This window comes from Piliocolobus tephrosceles, chromosome 12 (genome assembly GCF_002776525.5).
Source record: "Piliocolobus tephrosceles isolate RC106 chromosome 12, ASM277652v3, whole genome shotgun sequence".
Lineage (NCBI taxonomy): Eukaryota > Metazoa > Chordata > Mammalia > Primates > Cercopithecidae > Piliocolobus > Piliocolobus tephrosceles.
The window spans coordinates 56,260,677-56,288,351 of NC_045445.1; the positions used below are offsets into that span (position 1 = coordinate 56,260,677).

Consider the following 27,675-nt stretch of genomic DNA (forward strand, 5'->3'; position numbering starts at 1 on the left):
CTGATGTTTCTAAACTTTTCAGTTGCACAGTATCTCCACTACTCTAGCAAGCAGTGCTAAAGAAAACCTTATGATTCCTACGAGTATGTTTTTAATATGATCCCATGATCTCTACCTGACCAGGCCCATACAAAAGCACTCCTGCACTTCTCTTTGGTTGAGGCCTCTCCTCCTAGAATGTTCTCACATCCTGTTCATGCCTTTTCACTTGTATTTAACCTTAATTATCATAGGCAGTACAACATTTAATGTATATCTTAACTTTATTGAATAAGTAAGTAGCCATTACATATAGATTGCAAGTCATTCTTGGTCCTGCTTAGAGATAGGTGTTTATTCCAAGGTGAAACGAGAGCACAAATCCACAGTTCTACTGCAAGTGAAATACTTCTTCAGGGTGGCTTGGCATGGACACAATCTCCCTCAATACCCACTCAAAGCAGTCTTTGCTTTCACCTCTCCCTTCAGGTAAGGGATTCACGGTATTTAAAATAAGCTTGTAAAGAACCCTTCTGTATCAGAGGTAGTTTTGTGCCTGTATTGTGAACCATAGAAGGCATCTGGTCAAAGGCGTCAAAAAAGGGGCAGAAGAGGTACATCAGAGCACAGAGTTGGGATCGATTATTTTTTTTCAAGTTAATTGGCCATAGGGGCAAAAGTATCAACCAAAATTTAGAATAGCCTGTCCATCCATTTAACAACAAAGCATGCAGCAGCCTGTGCAGACAGTAGCTTTTAGAGACAAACTTCGATTTGGTTTGAGCACCATGAATGCATCTTAAAAAGTGAAAAATTCATTTATGTGCAATGAGTACTGTAGTGAGCTGCACAGTGCCCCCTCCCCCCAAAATATATTCAATATCCTAATCCCTGGAACCTGTGATAGTATCTTATTTGGAAAAAAGGTCCTTTCAGATGTAATTAAGAATCTTGGAATTAGGGAATTAACATGGGTAATCTGGATGGGCCCTAAATCCCATCATAAGTGTCTTTTTAAGGGAGACGCAGAGGTAGATTATATATACAGAGGGGAAGTGATGTGAAGACAGAGCAGAGGGAGATGCAGTCACAAACCAAGGAATGATGGCAGCCACAAGAAACTGGAAGACATGGGAAGAGTGCTTCCCCTAGAGTCTCCAGAAGAAGTTCAGCCCTGCCAACCCCTCAATTTTGGACTTTTGGCCTCCAAAACAACAAGATAATAAATTTCTATTGTTTTAAGCCACTGGGCTTGAGGGCAATTTGTTACAGCAGCCACAGGAATCTAATACAGATTGTGGAACTGGGAAATCGGGTACTTCTGTAACAAATGTCTTAAAATGTGAAAATGGCTTTGGAATTGGATAATGGGTAGGGACTAGAAGAATTGTGGCGGGTGTGATAGAAAAAGTTAGATTGCCTTAACCATATAGTTGGTAGAAGTATGAATGTTAAAGGCATTTCTAGTGATGGTTTAGAAAGAAATGAAGATTTTATTGGAAAATGGAAGAAAGGGAATCCTGCTCATATAGTGGCAAAAAGTTTATCTAAATTGTCTAGTACAGTAGTGTGAAAAGTAAAATAAATGATGAACTTGGATGTTTAGCTGCGGAAATTTTCAAGTCTAGTGTTAGAGGTATAGCTTAGTTTCTTCTTAGTGCTTATAGTAAAATAATACAGAAAAGAGATACATTGACAAAAGAGGCGGGGCATGGTGGCTCACACCTGTAATCCGGCACTTTAGGAGGCCAAGATGGGTGGATTGCTCAAGGCTAGGAGTTCGAGAGCAGCCTGAGCAACATAGCAAGATCAAGCCTCTACAAAAAATGCAAAAAATTAGCCAGGCATGGTGGCATGCACCTGTAGACCCAGCTACTTGGAAGGCTGATGCAGGAGGATTGCTTGAGCCTGGGAGTTTGAGGTTACAGTGAGCTATGTTTGCGCCACTACACTGCAGCCTCTGCACTCTGGGTGACAGAGTAAGACCTCATCTCTAATAAATTTAAAAAAAAATTTTTTTAAGAGAAAAGAACCATATAAGTGGACAAGGAATCAGTACCTGATAACTGGGTAAATTCGGAGCCTATTCAGATTGTTAAAAAAAAGATGCTAAAATTAGGAGATTCATTGTTAGAAAAGGGTGCTCTGGAGATAAGCCCAAGGGTGTGTCTTGACAACCTTTGGCTAGTGCTGAAGAGGTTAGGCATTAACTTGTGGATTCATTTGACTGTTTCAACAGAGGCCAAGAATAGAGATGGGGTTATTCAGGAAAAATCTGTGAGGACCCTCTTTTCTGAATGTGTGAATCAATGTGACATACATGGAAGACCCACAAGGTTTTTGAGAATGCTATACCAGCAGAAACACTTCCAACTGGGCCTAAAAGGGACAGGGACAGAATAAAATGAAAGAAGATTATGAGACTGCCAAAAGTCTACAGGTAGGAAACCCGTTGATAAAGCTACTCAGCTGCAAACACGTGCTACCCTTCAAGATAAAGGAAGCACCAGCCTGAGAGCAGACCTGCAGGTACAGAGGCAGAGGCCCAAGTGTGGGAACAGAGGAAGAAATGCAAGCCATAGGCACAGAGGCAGAGGCCCAATCCGTAGTCCAAGAAAGAAGAGCTACAGGCCCAAAGGGTGGAGCCCTGAGAAAGAGGATTACTGCCAGGTCTTGAAATATAAGAAGAGAAATTTGTCTGGCTAGATTTTGAAAATGATTGGAACAGGAGACTCCATTCCACTTTCCATTCTCTCCTTTTTGAAACAGAAATGTCTGTAACCATTATCCTATGCCTGTTCCCACCATTGTAATTTGAAAGCAGATAACTTTTCTGTTTCACTGGTTCTCAGAGGAAGAGGAATTTTGCCTCAGGAAAGACCATACCAGAGTTTCACTCATACCTGATTTAGATGATCTAAATGATAAGCTTTGGAACTTTTGAACCAATGATATTTGAATGAGATTTTGGACTTAGGATTGATAATGGGTTGAGACTTTTGGGAATGTTAGGATGGGATGAATGTCTTTTCCACATGAGACAGACATAAATTTTGGGCCAGAGGGCAGACTTGTGTGGGCTAAGAGTGGCTTCCTAAAAGATATAGCCACATCCTAATCCCCAAAACCCGTGAATGTTATCTTATTTGGAAAAGGGGGCCTTGCAGATGTAATTAAGTTAAGAATCATGAGGTGAGGAGATTATCCTGGAGTCATCTGGGTAGTCTCTAAAAGTCAGAATAAGGATCCTTATAAAACAGAGGCAGAGGGAGATTAGGTACGCAGAGGAAGGTGATGTGAAGACACAGCAGAAAGAGAAATGTGGCCATAAACCAAAAAATGCCAATAGCCACCAGAAGGTGGATGTGGCAAGGAAAGATTCTCCTCTAGGGCCTCTGGAGGGAGCATGGCTTTGCTGCCCTCGAGAAATGTAAGCAAATAAGTTTCTGTTGTGTTAAAACATCATACTGGTAATTTGTTACAGCAGCCAAAGGAGATGGATGCAATTAGTTAATATTTTAAGAATTCCATACCTTTTAAAAAATATTCTGAAGAAAATCTGCATAAATGGTGCTTCTCACATGTGGCAGTAATATGGCCAACAAAAGACCTTAGTGTAATTAGGTTTCATACTAAAAATGTCACTATATACTTTTTTTAGTGATACTTTTCAATCTAAAACAAAACTGCAAATGGCTAGAGCAGGACCATTATAAATCTGGGAAACAAACCTTTTAACTCAACTATCGGAACTTCATGAAAGACCCTGAAAAGTTTTTTAATGTTTGTGAAAAGCAAGTGGGATTTGCTCTAAATAAAAATATATAAGTTATCAATAATAGTACTTCATTCGTTCTTGCTCACAAACTAGAAAATAAGGCAAGTTTGCGTCTGGAAAAGGTGATACATATCAGTATTTCTACCTTGACCAGCTTGATGACATAGCAAGGCATATGCTCCCAAATTTTAGTCAGGGTTAACATTTTCAAAATCACTCTCCTACAGACTGATAAGCTGTCAAAAGAATTAAAAAAGCCATACCACGAAGATTTCAGAAAAGACATTGTAAAGTCAAAAATACACATATTACGTATTTACATAAATTAGAACCTAAACTTTTGTTGTTGTTAAAAAACAGTGTAACTGATATGTCCCTTAAATGTGTGTGTGTGCACATGTGTGCGTTTGTGTATGTGTGTTTTCAGATCGGATAGAACTGTAAAATCTCAGATACTGTCACCCTTTTTGCTTTCTCTATTGTAGCAGCTTCAGAGCTTTTTAAAGTATAATACCTAAGTAAGGATGCACTGGAGGCAAAGGCAGCAGTTTGAATCATTATACATCTATATAAAGGAATCTGTAAGCTGCTGGTCACTTGTTTACTTTATCTCAGGTGGGGATTTGCCAAGCCAGCCATTTGTTCTTCTCTCTGAATATCTACAATGTGCTTTGAATGAGTAGAAACAGTATTTTCTATAAGAAATATACATGTAAGAAATTTCTTACAATAATCACAATCATCTGCGTGAATTAGACTTAAAATTGCACTCCAGAGAAGTTATACCACATTATTTCAATGTATATTTTAAAATAATAGACAAGTTAAGTATAACTTTTACCCCCTAATCTATTTAAGAAAAATGTAGAACCTGTTTTCCCTGCTAGACTTGTTTTGGCAGCATCATTTTAATTTCTTAATATAAGGTAAGTAAGTATGATGATAATTGAGAAGTTCACTTAGTTGGAATTATTGTAGCAAGAGATATAAATATATACACATATTTACACATACATACATAAAATTTCTTTTTCTTCTTCAGACCACCAAAGTGAAATTGGAAAGAGAGTAGAAAGGGAGATAAAACAATTGACCTGTTAGACAGTTTTCTGCTGCCTCCTGCAAAAAGAATTCTTTTTCCTCTCAGGTTTTCCAGAATTCTATTCCCTGCCTTCAAGGGACTCAAGGGAGAAAGAAGCAATAGAAAAAAGAAATAAACCACAGAGCATAGGAATCAATATTTGTCTTTGAAATCTAAATAAAGGTAATAGAATTTTCAGGTTCATCCCTAGCATAAACATTAAAATGTGAGGGTTTTCTCAAAAATAGCCATATAAAGTATTTGTATAAAGTAGATATCTGTGCATAATTAGAAAATACCTCTTTAAATAAAGTTTAAATCACTTTCCCTAACTGATTCGGTTAAACTTTGGTTTATTTTTAGCAATGAGAAGTGCTTGCAGTATCATGCTGAAATGCTAGCTAGACTAATGATAAGTTTAATTTCAGCCAAAGCAGATGAATCCATCAGCTTTCACTTGAGATAAGATTCTAAATAACTCAACTGGGGTGGAGCAGTACTTTCGTGAATTTCCAAAATGGCTTCTCTTACAGTGTGCATAATATTAGCCCCTCTCCAAATCAAGATGTATATTTTTCTTGGCCCTTTTCTGTTATATATGTAATAGGAATTGGAAGCTGACACTGGATAATACTTTCTATTCTTTTTCTTCTCTTTTGTTTTTGGTGGGGGTGACTTACACATTTAAGATTTTAAATTTTTGACAGACTGAATGTTTTTGAAAGCCTTAGAACTCTTCAATTTCTTACACTTTCATCATCACAGTCAGGTCACACACAATTACAAATGATACACATCTTTACACTAAAATGGAACACATTTTGTAATCCTGATAACTGTATTCAGATTAGAATAATTGTGGGAGGAGTCTTGCAATAGTATTACAAATGCACACTACTTCATCCAGCTTATCTTGATCTTTGCAGAAATGCACTTATTCCCTTTCCAGCCGCTGAGTGCACACTTTGTTCTTCTCAAAATGCATCATTTTGTTTACTTAAATATTTTCATATTCTTTGGCATCAGGAATCACTTAGATGAGATAGCTCCATTGTGGCGAGAGCGTGACCTTTCCAAAGGTACTCGTCTGTTATCTGTAAGACAAAGAGAAAAAGAACCAAAAGCATGGTAAGCTTTAGATCTTTGCTATTACGTGATGTTAGGTTGAGAAAGGTTTTCAAATAGTCCTGAAAAATCACTTCAAATGAATATGTAAATAAGTAACAAGGAACTCAGATCTGAGGAGTTCATGTGGCAGCTGCCCGGCTGAGTTCAAGAGTTCTGCAATCAGCAATAAATGACTTTTTCTTGGTAAAGCGAAGTCAGAGTGATAAAAGAAATGGAGGCATTCTCTCAAGCACGGTCCCCTTGGAAATAGCAGGCAACAACAAAATTCTTTGGTAAAGATGTTAAATTGAAAAGATCTATATACAGCGCCTTTTGTTGGAAAGCACTTCAATTCCCCATGAGTTTTCAATCTGTATGTTGGCTACCTCTAGAGGACACCAGCATGGGCAGAGCAGAAAAGAGTTTTTATTTTTCACAATGATTGCAGTATGTGTCAATCACACTAGCTACCAAATTTGCTTGATTGTATGATGTAAAAAAATTCAATATATAGTCATTATGGGAATGAATAATGAATAGGACCTATTCTAGGTCCCATTCCCACCACCCGTCACAGGAAGAATAATTATTATAGAGATAACAAAACTTGGAAAACAAAGTTTAAAAGCATTGAAAGTTGCTGAAAATAGTTCTAGCTTTAATAGGGAAAAGGTTTACAGCTCTGCATTGCAACGATCACTACTATGTTATTATCACCTCTGTTTTATGCTCCGCTTAAATGCAATTGATGTGGGTGAAAATCCCTTTCTGACAAAAGCATAATATACTTAGATTCTCTATTTAGAGTAAGACTAGGTCCCTAGAAATAATGACAACCACCAGCACTTACATAAATGCTAACACTTTACACTCGTTAATTTGCTAATTCACACAACGTCCCCGGGAGGTAAGCCCATTTCATTCTATCCTATTATCTGTGCTTCAGTGATGAAGGTTACACAGCAAATCAATGGTATGATGGGGGATTATAATGCAAAGTTAATGCCTAAATGTCAGACCTGCTTTGTTCAGAGGTGAACGTTGGGGCCTCCCAAGCTGCTACTCATTTCCTCCTTGAGATGATGACACCCAACTAACACATCCTGCCTGTTATATGGGGAGGAAAAACTCAGAACTGCTGAGGTTTTGCCATGGTGCCTTTCTTGTCTGTGCTACTATCTCTTGACTGATTTCCTGGTAGTCTGTGGTCAGCAGACAGAGCAAAGCTAACGGGCCTCCATGACCCCAGCCTCATTAACACCACGGTATGAGTGTCCTGAGCCAACCAGCCACAAACTTAAAGCCTACTGAGTGCTTCATAATGCAATAATATCACTGAGAGGTGAGAAAGAAAGAAAGGCATTTTCTCTACTCAGAGATATATCTGAGTGATGGATTATTTGGGTATCCTTTTGAAGATACCATTAAAAAATCCATTATTTAGTTTGAGATATGGATCACAATTCAACTAAAAATGTGAAGATAACATTCCTGAATAAAGGACTTACTACTTAGATGTCACTGGTTTGCATACAGATTGGTTTTCTACTTCTTAGAAAACATTTAAAAATGAGATTACAATATAATGGTTCCCATTGCATTGCTAGCATGAAAGTGTTTGGTGTTAAAGCTACCAGACATGAGAATGATGGTAGCATTCCCAGAGGATCATGCTGACTTGAAAAAAAGACTTGTGCCTTGGTGGTCCTACACACTAAGGTCAACAGGCATCCACACTTCACTTCAGTAATGCTACTGGCACCCCACACCATCACTCACTACCCACTAGGTCCAAGACAAGTACCATATCCAAAAACCCAGCTTTGCAGCAACAAATGATGGGATGTAAGGCTTCACATCAATGTGCAACTTAACTGGTGTCATCTGGTATGAGAAAACAAAGTTTCAGGTCAAAACAAACTGACGAAAAGACATGGAAGCTTTTGCAAGGCAGGATAAACATTGAGTTCAGGGCCTAAATCCAGCTTTTGACATGCACAAAACATAATTATTCTAGATTTTCTCCCTCCCTTTTTTCCTTTCTCCTTTCCTTCTTTGCCTCTACCTCCCACACCTCTCTGGATGTCTAATTTGTCCCAATATTAATGAGATAATTATAAGAAGTAATTCTGTAAAAGTTGCCACTTACATTTTCATAATGTCAACCTACAACCTTTGTGAAAAAAATATCATTAGAAACAATAGCAGCAATGGCTGATCTGGACCTTTTATTTCCAACTCTCTGTATGTATGTTAAAACTAATTTAGTTAAAAAAACCAACAAACATATACACACACATATATAAATATAAATATATATATGTGTGTGTGTGTGTGTGTATATATGTACACACACACTCTTATACTCTGCGTGTTAGTGTGTGTGTAAATTTGGTTTCACTTATCTTCACATTCTAATGGCTAGCAATCTAATGATGATGACTTCCATGTTTGGAGTCATGTCTTCTTTTAAGTAGAGATTCAATATCACTCAATTGTTTGAAATACAACTTTTATATTTATAGCATTAAAAACTAATGGGGAAAAAGCCATGGCCTGGCCCTCATAAGGTCAGGACTCATAGCTGGCATCACATTTATGAGAAAAGGGCAAACGTTACATATGATTGCTGCCAGAGGTGATACATTAAGCTGGGTGATGGTGGACATGGTTGTATGTCCTCTTTGGAAACAGGTGGAGAAACTGGGTGCTCATGTGATATGATCTGAGAGCTCCATAAGACCCAGCCTGAATCCAATTCACTTTTCTAACTAGTCTCATTCTCCTAATACTAGTACAGTTTAGGCAAAAAAAAAAAAAAAAAAAAAAAAATACAGGCTTCTCCTTCAAAAAGTCAATAATTGACAACACATGTATTTACCTGAGATTATATGGAAGGCTTTGTTAACAAGTAGTGGCATCCCTTCCAATCTGCCTGTTATCTTTTTGGAAACCAAAGAGAGAAAAGTGGAAGAGGAGGGTCTGTCTATGTATATATACTTGTTGGGGACATTGTGCAATGAAATACAGAAGAACACACTTGATTGGAGGATGGGGTAACATGATTTGTCATATTCTTCATCTGCGTCATTTTTCTTAATTCATAGACTAACACATTATGGTCTAAGAATTCATTAAGGGATTCTAATGTTTGTAAACATGAGGATTAATGCAGCAATAAGCCTGAGAAATCAATCCCAAAATGGACCTTCCAAATCCACCAGAGTCGGCTATGCATACACTAACAGATTCTTTTTGTTCATCAAAGGCTTTGAAATGTGCCCCACGTGAAGGTGAATAGATTCTGATACTATGAAGAGTGACCTGGATAAAGCATAAGGTTGAAGACAGGAACATAGTTATACAAAAATGTGCATCCTGGGTCCGGCACGGTGGCTCCCGCCTGTAATCCCAGCACTTTGGGTGGCTGAGGTGGGCGGATCACCTGAGGTTGAGAGTTTGAGACCAGCCTGACCAACATGGAGAAACCCGGTCTCTACTAAAATTACAAAATTAGCCGGGCATGGTGGCGCATGCCTATAATCCCAGCTACTCGGGAGGCTGAGGCAGGAGAATTGCTTGAACTGGGGAGGCAGAGGTTGTGGTGAGCAGAGATCACGCCATTGCCAGTCTGGGCAACAAGAGTGAAACTCCATCTCAAAAAAGAAAGAAAGAAAGAGAGAAAGAGAGAGAGAGAGAGAAAGAGAGAAAGAGAGAAAGAGAGAAAGAAAGAAAGAAAGAAAGAAAGAAAGAAAGAAAGAAAGAAAGAGAGAGAAAGAAAGAAAGAAAGGAAAAGAGAAAGAAAGAAAGAAAGAAAGAAAATGTGCATCTTATGGAGAAAGCATGGCCAAAACAAAAGTAATATTCAAATCTTTCACCAAAAGAAACTATAAAACCATGGCCCAGCTTAAACATGGTTCTGCAGCTTCTGAATATCAGGTTAACCAGCTCAAACAGATGTCAAGGCTTTCCCTGCTGTCATATAAGAAGCTTTATGCCTTTTCTAAGCATAAATTGATTTGGCATTCATCTCAAAACCTTCCTAACTGAGTTCTGCAGTAAATGGACTAAACCCATTATAGTATTGCTTTAGAATTCATTCATGCAATCATTTATTCAGCAACTATGTACAAAGCATATCATCCACAAAATACCTGAATGTCACAAAGTTTCAGATCCACACCTAAATCTACATCATTAATTTCCTTCTTACTGAAAACTTTGTCAAGTGAAATAACTGGGGAATAAGCACAGTACAGATAAAGCTTAAACACAATGTGACATGAGATAGACTGGAGGACTCAAGCCTGCGTTATGTAACCTGGGAGTGTGCAAACAATCCTCTAACACAGTGAGCGAGTGCCAGAAGTACAAGGCTGTATCTTGAATATGGCATGAGGAGGTAAACTTGGGATTGAAAAAAACTGTTCTAAAAGGGCCATGTCCATTATTCATTCCCCACAAGGTTAGGCGTCCATCTGTTGTGGCCTAGGGGAAGGCTGTTTCTTTCCCTATGGTGCTTCATAGGCATGTAGAGATACCAATGTTGACCTAACATTATTTACTAGTCCCTCACAGCAGGATAACATAAATGAAGTCTATGACCCTTATATACATAGTGTTACAAAATATCCCATTTTAATGCCAATTAGTAGGCTAGAAAACAAAGTAAAAGAAATCTTCTGTAATTTACAATGAGCTTTGCTTTCTCCAAAGCCCTTTGAAAGTGATGATGTGGCAGATTTACCATCAGTGGTCAGGCATTGTTTCTAGCAAAGAGCAAGTGGAGGTCTGGGTCTACTGCAGCTCAGACTAAGGAAACCAAGAAAACTTTTTTATGTTGCTTCCAAAAATGTCCATGGAGTAGCTATTTGCATCCCAAGCACTGATGAGAGAAAGATGATTTATTTTGGACTGTTATACTGAAATCATCTCATATGGACTTACATTTTTTCCCCCTTGTGTCCAAAATGGTTTTATTTATGCTTTTCTCTGTGATTTTAGAAATCCTGACTTGGATATAGTTTCTTACTCACCAGAAATGACTGCAAGGTGGCAGCCAAATTAGGCTTGAGCCTAATCTCTTTGTGGGGGATAGCCAATTGCTCTACTAGTTGACCAGATTCTTTCTCCTCACTGTGACCAGAATAGCGTCTTTTGTGTGTGTGTATGTGTGTGTGTGTGTGTATATATATATATATATATATATATATATATATATATATATATATACTGAGCTCAAACTACATATGCAGTTTGGTGTTCTACCTTTTCATTTAATATTGTATTGTAGAAATGTTCCATGTCATTAAACTTCTGGAACATGAGAGTTACATCTTTACATATGCCATATGTAGAAGTGGCATTGTCAGGGTATGCAAAAGTAAGTCCAAATGTATTCCAGAATAGTTGTATTAATTTAAATCCAGTTGGCAGTACATGAATTTGTGTATCTCATCTCTTTGTTAGGTATCAATCTTTTTAAAATGTGCTAATATAAAAAGTGAAAAAATTGCATCTGATTCATTCTTTTTGCATTTATTCAAATACTAATTAGGTGGAACTTTTCATATGTCTTCTTTTCTGTACTGATTGTGTCTTTTGCCCATTTATCTATTGGGATCTTAGGTTTCTGCTTTTGTTTTTATTTTAAATGGTACATATTAGGGATACTAAACAATTGAAATATTTATTAGGAATGTTTTCCTTAGTTTGTTGATTGCTTGTTGATTGTTATTTATTTTGTGTTGTAGGTTTTTAGGAACATATGGTTTCATTGTTTGTTGTTGTTTTTATGAAACTAAATCTATCAATCTTCTACACTGTGATTTGTTTCTTTGTTTTTAAGCTTAGAAAGCCAGAGACATGTGACATTCAACTATATGAGTCCTTGCTCTTTAAGGTTTCTCTTGTTTATTTTATATTTATATTTAACTATTTAAATGATCTGTAATTCATTTTGTTGTACAACGTCAGGTAAGTTTGCACACTAGTTTGTTTCTTTTTTTTTTTCTTACAAAGAGGAGATGGGCTGTCCTTGCACTATTTGTTGAATAATCATGAAATTTCTATAATGATTCATGGTAACTCCTTTATCATATATTAAATTGCTATACTAGGGTTTCTGTTCCATTGATATTGAGATTATTCCATATTTTTGTGCCAATAGCTTCTGATCTCATTATTTCAGCCTCATGATATGTTTTAATATCTGGTGGAGTTAAACCTCCATTACTTACATTTTCATTTAAACTATGTACTTTTTAGGACACATTTTAGAACTCTACATGCTATAATCCCAAAACAACTTAAAAATAACACAGCTAGATAAACAAACCCAATGGGTACTTGTCTAGAAGCCAATCGATTACCTCCACTTAACAATTAAATAGTTCTAGACCTATTCTAATCTCAATGACATTATAATGTGCAAACTAGAAACGGGTCATGTTGTGTAATCTGTATCCTTCATTTCACGCAAATAAATCCGTGCAAAGAAAACAGAAACCTAGATTACTGTGGTAGTTCAGTTTGGTGGAAGAAATGAAAGTTATTTTAATGAGGATGGTAATGGAAAGCAATAATGTTGAAATAGTTCAGAGGCTACTGTGACTATAGACACACGACTCCCATTAACTGTAATTGGACTTAAGCACATGTAATGGTAACAAAATAGACCCCTAAATGTCTTTCCAATTGGAAAATAAGCAAATGTGTTCCACCAAACAGAGTGCTTTTGTGTAGAAAATACAGTATTCTAATTGAGATGCACAGATTACTTTCACATTGATATTGTTCACGGTACAATGTTGGTATTTTTCCCATGCGTAGGGATGTAGATCTGCTAGAGGTAACTTCTGTACAAAGAACGCCTTTCCTTTTCTTAATGCTCAGCATTCGTTATGCTATTAAAGGAAAAATCTCAATAGTTGCAATGGATTTATTAATTCAGTAGCTTGTTATCAGCATGAAACTCTGCTGTGCTAGGGGAAAAACAAATTATATTTTACAAAACTGCAGTAGTGAGATTAAATCACTTTTCTATATTTCACTTTCTTCTTATCCTCCCTGCCAGGTAGTAACTCTACTCTCTATCTCTATTATGAACCTCATATTTTGCAAACTATCAAGTCTCGTACTAATATAAAGGTACATTATCAAACAAACTCAATTATAGTAACTTTAGGAAGATTGAAATACCTGATAAAAGTAAAATCACATAGTACAATAATATTACTTCAAGGCATTAAAAACACATCCACATTAAACTACAAATGTAGAAAATATGCAATCCTTACTTTTATCTATCATAAACATGATATTTTTATAACATGTACAGCCAACCTCTTGGGATTCTGAATGACTGGCATTTACATAATTGATAACGTGGGCATTTCAAGAAATCTTAGAAAAGAATGGTTCAGAAAAAATTACATCAGTGTATTGTTCAGTATTTCAACTGCCACAGACCTTGCTATTGATTATCTTTGGACTCAATGTCAAAGCTAGTGAATAGATTTTTTAAGATGTCCTTGGTTTTGTACATGAGCCATGCATTATGTTTGCTTCTTTACTAGAGAATGCAATTGGGTTGTAAGACAGATTTTTCTGTCTATGATGTTCAAAGTCTGATGAGGATGCCTGCATATCTAGAAAATAGAGAAAAAGGTGACAAATAAATATATGAAGAAAGTTAGGCAATAGTTGGTAAAGCTTCCAAGGAAGTTATATATGTGAAACTTACATTGAAGAGCAAGCTAACAGAAACCACACAAACTATAACAGAGGTGCTCCAGGTGTCTATGATAGTGGCTTACATATAGCAGTTTCTAGAAACTTGTCTGTTGATTAAATTATCATCCAATCGTTACAACGAATCAGAAACTGATCCTTGAATTCACCTTCAGCTCTGCTGCTTTCATAGAGGGAATGTATTTTGACATTAATACAAGGAAAGGAAAGGCTTTCTTCTGTCTATCCATACATTGTTACTGCATAAGCTATCTGCAGGGTACCTGAACAGGCACCCTTATACGTTATTAGGGTAGAAAGGATAAATGTACCAACAACTAGAACATGAAACTAACTATATTGTCCCTTGTAGCATCCATTGCATTTTAAGTACAAGGGAAGTTCAGAGTGGAGAAAAGTCATATCCCTTGAGTATAGGAGTTGGGAGTCAGGGAAAACTTCATCCCAGTGAAGCCTTAAAAGATAGGGGGATTTCAACAAGAAGAAACAGAAAGATAGCTGTTAATTTCTGATTAGTAGAAAAAGGGAGTTCTAATTCTCAAATATTGCTATTTAATGACTAAATGTTTCCTATTTGCAAGGAGGGTATGAAAAGCAATGAATGTATAAAGGGAGAACCAGAATGCCTATACATATTTAACCTTTATTTTCTAAGAAAAGGAAAAAAATAATGAAATAAAACGTACTGACTGGACTTGTAGTTATTAGAACTAAGACAGAGTGACAACTGTTTCAATAAACATGTAATTTTAATTTTAATTCTTTTTTTTTTTTAATCTTGAAGCATTTACATAGAAAACAGGAGTTCTGCTTTAAAAAGTGAGCAAAAATGGGCTCTCTGAAATCTTCCAAAAAGGTTCTATTGTTGAAGCCTAGATATCCTAGATAGTATCAAGAGTGACAGTAGAAAAGCCGATCAAGGCACAGATTGCAATAACCTGGGCCAGGAGTGTTTGGCAGGGTGAGAGCTCAAGCAGCCATTTGGGTTGGTGGAGAGTAAACTAGCTGTTAAATGGCATAGTGGTTACAAGGTCAGTTCATTACTACCGCCTGTCATCTCTGTGCCTTTCTACTCCATGTGTGGCATATATGCCTATGACTAAGAATAGTAGGCATCAGCCATTTCGCTAACTTTGAGCGTATGATGGACAATCCTCTGTCATTTTCTGAAGCAGTTGTTTGTGATCTGCCTGAACTTTGTTGCTGATATGCTGACTTAGAATACACTTACCTGTCACCTGCCTTTGTTTCTGAATCAATCTAAGACCATATATCTACTCTTTTTGTTTTTAACATGTGCAACCCATCTCTTGGGTCTGGGCTACGTATTTCTTGCTGATGATGGAAGTTTTAGAGTAGTCAGCCCAACTCTCTAGCTTAAGTAAGCCCAGGTACCCTTGATATGCAGGCTCGCTAGTTTCAGTGGTAAGGCAGAAATGGCAGTCCTTCATTCACCCTGCATGATGTCTCCATTTCCCAAAGAACCAGATCACAGAAATATACCATTGCCTATGATTTTGAGGAGAAAAGATACTTAACCTACAGCTTACAATGCAAGAGTCTATAAACAGGTGCTTCCCATTAGCAGTGTTCCCCATGCTAGCCGTGCTTAATTACTTAACCAGTTGTATGAACAAAGGCAACCTGTATGGTTAATATCACACACACTTTAACAGCTGTCGGTGACATTGTTTTAAAATATAAATTGTCCCTTAAGGTAGGAACCAGTCAGCAGTTGTTTTAAATATGAACAATTAGGACACAGTTAAAACACAGCTTCTCGATTCCATATTCATAATCGGCACAAGTTCCTTTGTAATTCTAGTGTCTATCGCAATCCATGCACACCCTGAGTGCCAGGCTGAGCCTGTACATGAATAAAAATGGCTACTAACCTAGCAACTTGCTTCTCATATAAGACGTCTCAAAGAATCATTCCTGACATTTACATCTATTGGAACAAAGCCAGTCCTCACATTATCGGATAAATGTATAAATCTAGATCATCATACACTGATGTTTTTTGCAGCATTGTTTATACTAATGAAAATCATAAATAGCCAATATGTCGATCATGGGATTAGACAAAACAGGGAACCTACATTGAGATACTATGCAGTCAATCTAAATTGTTACATAGATCTACAGGTACTTGATAAAAAGAGGTCCATATGAGAAGGTGAAAAAGGCAAGTTATAAGAGTATGTCGCCGGGCGCGGTGGCTCACGCCTGTAATCCCAGCACTTTGGGAGGCCGAGGTGGGCGGATCACGAGGTCAGGAGATCGAGACCATCCTGGCTAACACGGTGAAACCCCGTCTCCACTAAAAATACAAAAACTTAGCCAGGCGCGGTGGCGGGCGCCTGTAGTCCCAGCTACTCAGGAGGCTGAGGCAGGAGAATGGCGTGAACCCGGGAGGCGGAGCTTGCAGTGAGCTGAGATCGTGCCACTGCACTCCAGCCTGAGCGACAGAGCAAGACTCCGTCTAAAAAAAAAAAAAAAAAGAGTATGTCATAATCTCATTTTTGAAAAAAATATCATTTATAATATTATAATTTTTAAAGTTTAGAGGGACATACACCAATAAAAATAGTGGCTATCTATGCATGGTGGGATGATTCTTTTTTTGTTGTTGTTGTTTTTGAGACAGCCTCGCTCAGCCATGCAGGCTGGAGTGCAGTGGTGTGACCTTGGCTCACTGCAACTACCCTCTCCTGGGTTCAAGCTATTCTTCCATCTCAGCCTTCCTAGTAGCTGGGATTACAGGCGCCCGCCATCATGCCTGGCTAATTTTTGTATTTTAGTAGAGAAGGGGTTTCACCATGTTGGCCAGGTTGGTCTTGAACTCTTGACCTCAGGTGATCTGCCCACCTCGGCCTCCCAAAGTGCTAGGATTACAGGCATGAGCCACCGCCCCCAGCTGATTCTTTTATATATATAGTTCTATAGTATCTGAATTTTTGGCATTGAGCATGATTAATTTGTCAAACTAGAGAACAAAATCTAGATAGGATGTTAAATTCTCAGTCTTTAGCTACAAAGTACATACTGTTTTCAAGTTTTAGAAAGAGTAGCATAGGATCCAATAATCGCTAAACTAATTCCTTGTTGATTATACCATCACTAAGTACACTATAATGGAAAAAAAAAAAGGTATAAAACAGGTGCCACTTTTCTGCCCTGTTTCAGTAAGGGCCGTGGAATGTTCCCTGATGCGGAAGTCACAGCTTACAAATTTTAGAACATGAAGAAATTTGTGTCCACACAGTTATCATTTATAAAGATATTTCACGTATCTTAGATTATACATTCTAAAAGTTAAAGTCTTAAAAAGTGATTCTCTCTAAAAGATTGACTCTCTCCAAACAGATGGGTAAAAATCCAGAAAAAATAGGAGGTATGTCATTACATCACCTGGAGAGAGTTTTACTTCAATGATAAAATCACATGAGACTTCAAAATTGCTTTGCAACATGATATCTACGAATGACAAATAAAAATAGAAAAAAAAAAAAAAAGTCTGTCCCTTGATGGTAAAAGGTACTGACCGATTTTTAGTAAAGCATGCATTCCGGGTTAATTTTTCCTCCATAGTGCAGGCAGTGTGGGGTGGAAAGGGAAGTCTTAGCACTAAGCATTATATTCTTTCTTACCACTTATAACAATGGAGTAAAGTAAAGCTAACTGCTATGTGTAGTCTTTGAACTTATTAATGTAGACTACTAGACTCATTTGTTTCCTAACCAATTAGACCCACTTTGCATTTATGCATTTGCAAAATGAACCTTTCTAAACACCAGTTTCCTTATTCGTAAGATGGGGATAATAATGGTACTTACACTGAAGAGTATTAACAGAACTAAATGAGATAATCTAGTAGCTGGCCCATATTAATCTTCTGATAGATGTGAAGAGCATGCACACAAATCAATAAACAAGCCTAAGCAAAAAGCTGTTTCTACTTACAACGGATAGTCACAATTTAGCGTGACAGGTCAAAGTTCTCGGTGTATGGTCATACATATGGGTTCACATCTTTGTTCTGCCACTTAAGAGCTATGTTTTTCTCATTTTAATTTCCCCTTGTGAACATAAAAATAATATTAAAGACCTACCTAACAGGGTAGTTACAAAGGCTTTAGTAATGAGACAATAATGTAAAATGACCAGAATGGCACCCGATAGAGAGAAAAAGCTTAACATTTTAAATATTAGATATTGTGAGAGTCAAATTCTAAAGATTTTAACATCATGATCATATGACACTTTTCAAAGTCTAGACAGCCTCATTATGGTACTATGACATTTTTTAGTCACTTTTAGGACAATGAGATTAGATGCAAACAGATGTTTATAGAAGTATTTTTCAGATTAGCCTATTGAAACAAAGACTTAAAAAGATCAGCCAGAAGTCAGAATTTATCAAGGTTCTAACTCTATTTCACAAGTCATCATAGGCGAGGGCATTTTTTTATGCCCTTGAGAAGCAATGAAAATCTTTCATAACTATTTATTTATTTTTCTTATTGTCATCCAGTGGGTATAGAAATGTTGCCAGACTGCTTTCTATTACTTCGCTGCTTTAGGATTCCAGTTGTCTGGACAGATTTGTTCCTTAGGGTAGAAAGAGATTATTTCTAGAGATTCCAGCCTGGCTTGAATGATGCATCTAGTAAAACCGGTCACTCATTTTTTTTTTTCTAGGACAGCAGATTTACCAGGCAACCTGCTGAAATTTAATTCAGTGTTCTGAGTAGACTTATGCACTCGAAAGAGGAGGAGCCTTGCTGTCATAAGCAGAGTCTGTTCCAATGTCAGGCATATTTCCCTCTGTCCAAAAACTGGCCTGCAATTTATTTCAACCATCTTTTCTTGAACATTGACTATGTGCCTGGCACAGTGCTAGAGGGATACAGAGATAAATGAGCTAGTCTTTCAAGGCAAGTACTATGCAGTGATTGTGGCCTTTTGGTTTAAAAATTAGTCTAATGGAAATGTACTAAGGCTTTCTCTGTACTCTGCTATATAGTTCTCAGCGAGTCAGCTTGAGAACTTAGATTATATTGGATCCCTTGATACCAAAATGAATTGTCTCAGTACTTTGCCTCATGGTGTTCTCTCTCAAATGGGGTTAGCATACAAAGATAATAAGAAGAGAGTTATGGTGAGTGCTATGATGAGGGGTATACTGTTCAGGAGTACAGAAATTAAATACTCAGCCAAGCCTTAGGGGAAGCATCTTTGGGAAGACTTTCTAGAGAAGGCAATATTGTCGTAGATTCTTAAACGATATGGATGAATTATCCTGGAAGAAAAGTATATTCCAGGAAAAGGAGATGCTGTGAGGAAAGGAAGAGAAAATATGAGGGAAAAAATGTGTGTGTTAAGACGACAAACAAAATCAGTATTGATTAAAAGCAAGGGATGATGGTTAGAACACAGATTGGGCTTATGTGCCATTTTAAGGCTCTTAAACTTCAGATACGCAATAGGGAGTGAAATGGTAAGACAGTTCAATTTGGTGATCATGCAGTAGGTGAACTTAAAAAGGATAAGACAAAAATTAGGGATTAATTGGGCACGGAGGACAGAAAAAGAGTCCAAGATCACTCTAAAATTCCCAGCCTATGTGTTTGGGAGAATGGTGGGTCTATCATCTAAGAATATACAGGAGAAAAAGGTGCATTCCAGGTGATGATGAGTTCAGTTTGGGATTTGTCAATTTGGATGCCTTTGAAACATCTGGGTGAACCTGCCCAGCAGGCTGTTGCAAATATTACAAGACCAAGGTTCAGGGGAGAGGCCTGGAAAGAGTGAGAGAGATTTGGGTAATAGATGGTAGATGGTAATGAAAGCCATTATTCAGGAATGTACGTACAGTGAGAAGAGCAGTGGGCTAATGATCAAATCCTGGGAAACAGTGACATTTAAGAGATAAGTATAGGAAGAAGAGTCCATGAAAAAAACAGCAAATATTCAGAGAGGCATAGAAAGAACCATTAGAGTACACGTTGTGGAATTCAGGGGAGTAGATATTTTGAAAAATGGAATAAGCAATAATATATGTTGTAGAAAGATGCAGTAAAATAAAGACAAATGATCAATAAAGACAAATGAAGGTCATTAGAGACCTTAATGAGAGTAATTTCAGTTTGAAATAAGGGGAGCAGAAGCCAGATTGCAGAAGGTTGAGGAGTAAGTGGAGGCAATCAATATAACTTACACTTGGATTTCCCATGACCCTAAAAGGGGTGATACTTTCTTAGAGTGCAAACAGTTGCCTCAGGTCATTGTGCCTGACGTACCCAACACCACCTCTAGCTGAAACCATCACCCTCATAGTTTTTTTTTTTTTTTTTTTTGCTTAGGAAAGCAGTACTAAATAGGCTTTTGCCCCCTCAACAGTGGCCAATGAAGGGACCATTTTGGACATCTGTTTCCTTCAGGGGCAGTCAATTCATAGGTAACACAGGCGTGATCTGGGATGAAAGACACTACTCAAGAGGGAAATAAGCCAGTTGAAAGATAAACAGAAATGAATGAACAGACACACAGAAGAAAGTAAAATTCATTTTGTTTCTTAAGGGGTCAGGAGTAAGTTTCTGTTCTAAAAGAGCCCAGTGTAACAAAGATATTAATTACAAGATGTAATTCCCAATGTTGCAGTCAATTTCATTAAAAAAAAAAAAAAAAAAAAGTCAGTGGCGCTCACTAGGGCATTATTTCTTAAAGCAGTTTTGTGTTTTTTCATTTTATGGTACAGTAAAAAGTGTTTACATAAGGATATCCTGCATCATCACCTTATAAGTAACTAGCGTATTGATCACTGATACACAAAAAGGCTTATATATACATTTGCTTTTATATTACGTAAAAGCCAAGCAACATCATTGTGCACTGTACTAATGAAGGTTTCATGACAATTTGAAGAGAGAAAATTTTTCAGAGAGTTGAGTCATCACAGGGTGCAATGCTCCTTCACACAACAGTCTAGGCAAGCTGGACATATGAGAACTGTGACATAACAGTCAGTACCATCTTCAGGATGTGAGCAGTTGTACTATAAGGATGTAATCTTTGGGGACCAACTTGTAATTGTTCATTAGCTGTAAATTGAATGGGAAATATGTACTGAATAATTTTTTGCTTCCTGATTGCAGCAGTACACGGATTACATACCCATGTTACATAGATTCCAATCCTAGCCTTCTCTTCATGTGAGCAACACAGCTTTACAAGGTTATGGAGCAGACATCCTATTAAAACTGGAATTTGAGAGTTGCTCACTACCAAAATTTTCATTCCGTATGGAGTCTGATGGTCGTGAATTCTATCACAAAATGTTGACTGAAGGTACTAGTACCATTTTGTTCAGCCTACTTATACAACAGGGATGCTCTGCATTCGTAACGATAAGGTCGAAAACATGTACAAGTGGATCTGAAGCTCTACTATTAAATCTAGCATCAGTAGGCACACTAAGTGAACATTACTTTTAGTTTTATCTGTTTTATTAAAATTCTTACAGCATATAGAGTTTGTGCCTATTTTTATATTTAAGCAACAATATATTAAAAGTAAGTCTAAGTCAATTACTGGGGACCCGAAAGTATTAGGTTCTCATTAAAATGTAGCCACAGATTCCTTTCACTACACCTAAAATTTGAGAAACAATGCATTGGGTAGACTAATCACTATACTCAGGCTTTCTTCCCTTCTAGTCAATCTGTAATCCAGCTTTGAAAATAGCCTTCTCAAAGAGACCTTACTCCCCAGCTCAAAAGGCTGCAGTGGATTTAAAACAAGACTAATCTGGTTCAATCCTAATTTGAAGTGGTGAGGAAAAGACAAAACAACAATAAAAATTGTAACAAGTTAACTTTCAGAGGACTCAGATTAAAATTCACTGTGAGAGAAGACATGTGAAGATAAAAGTGAACAGATCCACACTAAAGGAAGTAGCTCCGGAAGATTAGAATACATGTATAATAAATTTGGCCCCAAAATTTGTGGCAGCTAAAAAAGTACAGGAGAGATTTGTGGAGTATATATTTTCTAGGTTTTAAAAACTGTTTGTTTTTACACAGATCCCACTCTATCCAATCAGATTTTCTCCCATTCTCTTCTATTCCCCTTTGAATCTAGTTAGGTTGGCTTCACAACTGTTCCACAAACACATCTATACATATTCCAGATTTGTGCTTATGTACCCACTCTGCCTCCTCCTTCCCCACCATTCAAGACTACTCATCCTTCAAAGCCCAACTCAAATCCCACCTTCCCGATCCCTCTAGCCTTCACTGATCTTTCTCTCCTCTCGACTCCAATAGCACAAACTTAGCTTGTTTCACACAATTCAGCTTTCAATTATAGCCAATTTCATACTGCTCACTATCATTTCAGATACTGCCTTTCTAAGAGGACAGTTCTGGGATGGCAGAGAATGAGTCTCTTCTACCTCTTTATTAGCTTTCTCAATATTAAATAGCCATGTAGTAAATACATGTTGATTCTTTCTCTGAATAAAACTTTTACAAGGATTTATAGACATATAAACATGTCATTTGTTCCCATAGATACATATTCGTGCAGGACGATGAATAGTTTGCAAACTATCTTTTCAATCCGTTATTTTGCTCTGGATCTAACTGTGAATCTTTAAAGCTGCTTCTAGAGACTGCTTTCTGTTCTTAGGGGTGTTGAAGGAAAAGGTTAATATGTATGGTTAGATTGTGAAGTAGTACAGAAAATGACATTTAGCAGCCCTGAGAGCTCCAGCATTAACCACAGAAAACACAGACAATGACTTGAAGTGAAAGATACTTCCTTAGAAGACTTTCTTCTGACCAACCACATTATAATCTTATTCTGAGATGGCCTATTTTATCTTATTCTGAATATTTGTCAAAAAATATAATAACCATAAATATCAAAAATTCAAGACCAAGGCAGAATTTGTATGTATTGTTTCTAAAAGATGCCCTGTCAGGATTATTTAATTACCTTTTGAAAGACAGTCCAATAGGAGATATGACTTTCTTATGGATTAGAAAAACTATATGATCTAGAAAAAATATAATTTCTATGAGTATAAAAATTCTATACTATATAAATAAATTCATTCTTTCCTCTAGTAATAAGTAGAGTGAAATTCTATTGAAAGTACAGCATATGTTGCATGATTACTTTCTTTATGAATTGGCCTATCCTGAATCAATATCACATTCTGCAGTTAGTATTAACATTTTTTTCTTTCAGTCTTCATTTTCCTTGACCTCTCTGTAGCACATGACACTGTTGACAATTATTCTTTCCATGAAATTCTCTTTTCTTTTAGCTTGTATATTATTAGTCTTTCTCAATTCTCATACTACTTCTTTAATCCTTCTCTGTTTCTAAGCTACTATCCTTTTCCTGGAGAATTTGGTCAGTAGCAAAATTTCTTGAGCTTGTCTTGCAGGAGGGCAGAGAAGAAAACACTTTGTTACAATCCCCTTAGTTTGCAACAAAACTGGCTTACAGGCTGGGACAAGTTGGAACCCATTAATGTGTCTGACTGCAGTCTACACAGAATAGACTTGCACACCTGGTGAGTGATCTTTTGATGTCAAAGGGCCAAAATCTCCACCCTCAGATCATGCTAATGCTGCCATTTTCTGAACATGCGACCCATGAAGAAGCATGCATGGTCAATAGCTCATGCCCAAGGGACTTTCCAACCCCCCTTTCCTTACAGTCAATCACTGTCCAGCCCCCAAATCCCAGCCTCAAAATCTCTCCCTTAAATCCATCCATGGCTACAAGGCTGGTATGGGAGACAGCTTTGAACCAGACTCCTATCACCTTGCTTGGCTGCCTGGCAATAAGCTTTCTCACTGCAAGATCCCTATTGAATTTCTCCTGTCTCTAGCCTCACCCTTACCCTATCAACCTTCCATATCGTTAGAAGATAATCACTCCACAGTGTGTATCTAGCCATGCTACCATAAGGTAAAGCCTGAAATGGCTCCTTATCACCCATGCAGTGCTTTGGTGTTTGGCTTTCCATTGCTTGTGTGCAAACAGACACAGTTTGGTTTGGTCACAATGTGTTAGTAATTTTCAGCACTTTATTCTTTGCCCTTTCCCATATTTTAACTCTGTATACTTTCCATGAGCTACTTCCCAGGAGTATGCTCGTCCAGTTGCCAAACTTCAACTACTCTAACTATTCTATCTCCTGCATGCTAACGGATCTCAATTCTGCATTTCTCAGGCTCTAAGCTACAGCTTCAATCACCTTCTCAATATTTCTCCTGATTGTTCCAAAGCTACCTCACACTGCAGATCCAAATTAAACTGATTTTCTTTCCTTTCATCCTATTCCCTCCTTTTTATATATCCTAATTTTGATTATTAAAGTCATGTTATAAGTTGAATTCTGTCCCCCTAAATTCATATATTGGATCTCTGAAGCTCTAGTACAGCAGAATGAGGTAACCTTATTTGGAGATAGGGTCTTTATGGAGATAACCAAGTTAAAATGAAGTCATTGGGGCGGGCGCTAATCCCTTATGACTAGTGTCCCTGGAAAAAGGAAATATTTGGAGACAAACGCACACTAAGAGAGGATGCCATGTGAAAATGAAAGCAGAGATCAACGTGATGCTTCTACCAGCCAAAGAATGCCAAACATTGCCAGAAAACCACCAGGAACTAGGAGAGAGGCCTGGGCCATATCCTTCCCTAACACCTTCACAGGGAGCAGGGCACAGCCAACCCCTTGATCCTGGATTTCTAGCCTCTGGAACTGTGAGACAATAAATTTCGATGGCTTAAGCCACTTAGTTTGTGGTGCTTTGTCACAGCAGCCCTAATAAAATGACTACAGCTATCACATGCCAATCATAAAATAAATCAATAAATCATCCGAGAATTCTTCCCTTTTTTATCCTCATATCCAGTTGCTCAATAAGTTCAGTCAATTCTAAGCCCTGAATCATTTTTCGATCTATTTATTCTGCATTATCTCCACTGTCACTGCTCTAGTGCAGGCCTTACGCTTCTGTTGCTTAGGCTCTTATAATACATCCCTATTGAATTTCTCCTGTCTCTAGCCTCACCCTTACCCTATCAACCTTCCATATCGTTAAAAGATATGCATTCTACAATGCATATCTAGCCATGCTACCATAAGGTAAAGCCTGAAATGGCTCCTTATCACCCATGCAGTAAAATAATCGAACTGATTATACATGGCCTATCATGAGTATTCATCTTTCTAGCCTCTCATACCTATGTTTCCAGCAATGTTGAACAGTTGGCTCTTCCTTGAATATACTGTGTTCTCCTATTGCCTCCATAAATGCTATTCCCTTTCTTGGATCGTGCGTCTCTTCCTTTTTCTTTTCCTACCCAAGAAACTCCTACTCATCTGTTAAGATTCAGCTTGAGCTTTATACTATGATTGTTCCTGCGCGATCTGTCTTCCCCCATTTTACCATGAGCTCTGGAAAGGCAGCAACTGTAATTTGAATCTTTTTTTTTTTTTTTTTTTGATACCTGTAATATAAGAGACATTTGGCAAATGATTTTTGAATTCCCCAAAGGAAACAAAAATATTAGAGCACAATATTCATTTGAATGAATATGTTCGTGTGTATTAGAACTATTCTTTAGGTAAGTGAATTCAGCTTTGATTGCCTTTTTTGATAAAGAAAGCTGGTCAGATCTGTATTTCGTAGTTGTTCAAGGTAAATTGCAAATCGTTTCATTTTCCTGTGTGCTTTGAACCCTCCAATGAGGGAGTTCTATTGGAGATAGGTCAGTTCAATGGTCAGTTTAGGGCAGAATTAAATTCATGGTTCCACTCTTTAGATCTTTACTGTTTTTTAGATTGGTCAACTCTCTGTAGATATCTTACAGGAGAATCAAAGGCAGTCAGTTTGTTGTTACAGTCATAGAGTGACATAGGAGAAATGAAACAGTGCATTACTACACAATGCTTAATTGCTACTTTCTACTTCAATAACCAACATCATGCCTGATGGCCGGGCGTGGTGGCTAATGCCTGTAATCCCAGCACTTTGGGAGGCCGAGGCAGGCAGATCACCTGAGGTCAGGAGTTCAAGACCAGCCTGGCCAACATGGTGAAACCCCATCTCTACTAAAAATACAAAAATTAGCAGGATGTGGTGGCAGGCACCTGTAATCCCATCTACTTGGGAGGCTGAGGCTGAGGCTGGAGAATCACTTGAACCCAGGAGGCAGCAGTTGCAGTGAGCCAAGATCGCACCATTGCACTCCAGCCTGGGCAACAAGAGAGAAACTCCATAATCTCAAAAAAAAAAAAAAAAAAAAAAATCATGCTTGATACCATTTTATTTTATGAAGAAAAAGGATTAAGTGACCTTCGTTTCTAGTCGGTTGCATAGATTAACCAAACTCCCCCTCTCCCCAAACTATCCAGTGAGTTTAGTCATCTCCTATTATTGCTTCCAGGTGGCAAATGCTTGAGAGTATCTTTATTATCCTTAAATGGTGAGAAAAACATTGCTGGAAATACATCTCTCCCTTTTCTTCCTCCCTAGGTAGGGATAGGGCACCAACATACATGCACAGAGCTTAGTTAACACATCACACACACACACACACACACACACAACATATTGCCAAAAAATATACAGTGCTTTCTTGTGAAAACAGTAGCAAGTCCCTTTGGACCACAGCATTGAAACCGTTCCACTAAACCTTTAATGTGAATTTGCTCAATGGGACTGGGCATACCAGTGTCGAACAATTATTAGATTTGATATCTGAATGAGCTCAGGTTCCCATTAGAGCTTGACTGCTTCAGTGACCCCATTATTTTGCTTCCACTGCTCCCCGAACTGATCAACTTAATTATTCTGACTAACGAAACATTTAGGACATGAATTTCTGATTTGGTTTAAACCATATGGGACATCTAAAAGTGCTCACTTAAAAAAAAAAATCACAATACAGAAGAAATGACTACGAAGATATGTTAGAAGCTTAAAAGTAGGGCAGGGCCAAAATCCATGCCGGGCACACAGATACTGTACTTTCCTGGAACAGCACTTCTGTTTGGAGGACTCCTTGGTACCTGTTATACCTTAGCAATTTTACTCTTTCCCTGGAACACTCAAAATAGAAATAATTTAGTAGAGAGGGGAGGGCATAGAAGAGGTTCAAGTAAAATCTTGTGTTTTCTGCCATAATACACTTGGATCTTTAAAAGAGTTAATGTTCAGAAGGGCAAATAAAATGCTTTGCAGAGCAGGCCAATTACAGAGATTCTTTGGCAAAGAGAATAAAGAAAAAGAAAAGTCAGAAAATGGGACAAGCTTTTGAGTTGATGTGTAAGAAATACGGCCTTTTGTAAGTGGAAAGTTAAGGCCAAATTGTATTTCTTATTAAAAAGCATTATAACCTTTAAAATTTTAGGTTTTGGCATTAACTGTGGCTGAAGTGGCATAACGGCAAGCTCATGTACGGAGGTCAGAAAAGACTATTTTGAAACAGAAATATACTGATCTTGATGTTACAGTTGCTTCATAATTGGTTTCCTTAAAAGCAGCTCCAACATTACGGGTATTTAACATAATTACCCATTATTTCAGTTTATATTAATGATTATTGAAAAGTTATATGTTTATCTACAGGAAAAGAAGGCATTAAAATATTACTTGTCTGTGCAATTTTACAGATGCTGGTTTACTTCTCATCAGTGAATGCATTTGTCTTTAAAAAGAATGAAACTGACATCAAAATGGTCCCCCTTGCTCCTTGCCTCCCTTCACTAATGATACGTAACGGCTGCTGAGCCTGCAATAAACGTGTTTGTGTCCAGTCATATTCCCATCATTTTACAATCCAATCTGATTCCTTAAAAAAAAAAAAAAAAAGGAAGTCACAGGAGACTAGCACAAGTTCCTGCTTCAAGGCATTCTCTGACATCAGCCTTCACTTCGTACTT

General features: G+C 37.5%; 1 protein-coding gene across 3 annotated transcripts in view; it reads right to left on the bottom strand.

The window, feature by feature from the left end:
• Window positions 1-244: 244 nt before the first annotated feature.
• The window catches only part of DIAPH2 (diaphanous related formin 2), a 927,958-nt gene continuing 900,527 nt past the window's right edge, over window positions 245-27,675 (bottom strand). For 2 of the 3 annotated variants that reach the window (XM_026452160.2, XM_026452157.2), the window contains one exon: window positions 5,498-5,932. In XM_026452160.2, coding sequence (XP_026307945.1) covers window positions 5,868-5,932 — 65 coding nt within the window. In that variant the 3' untranslated portion in view covers window positions 5,498-5,867. Of the gene's footprint in view, window positions 5,933-27,675 lie in introns of all 3 variants that reach the window. The other variant, XM_026452159.2, reaches the window with a different exon arrangement.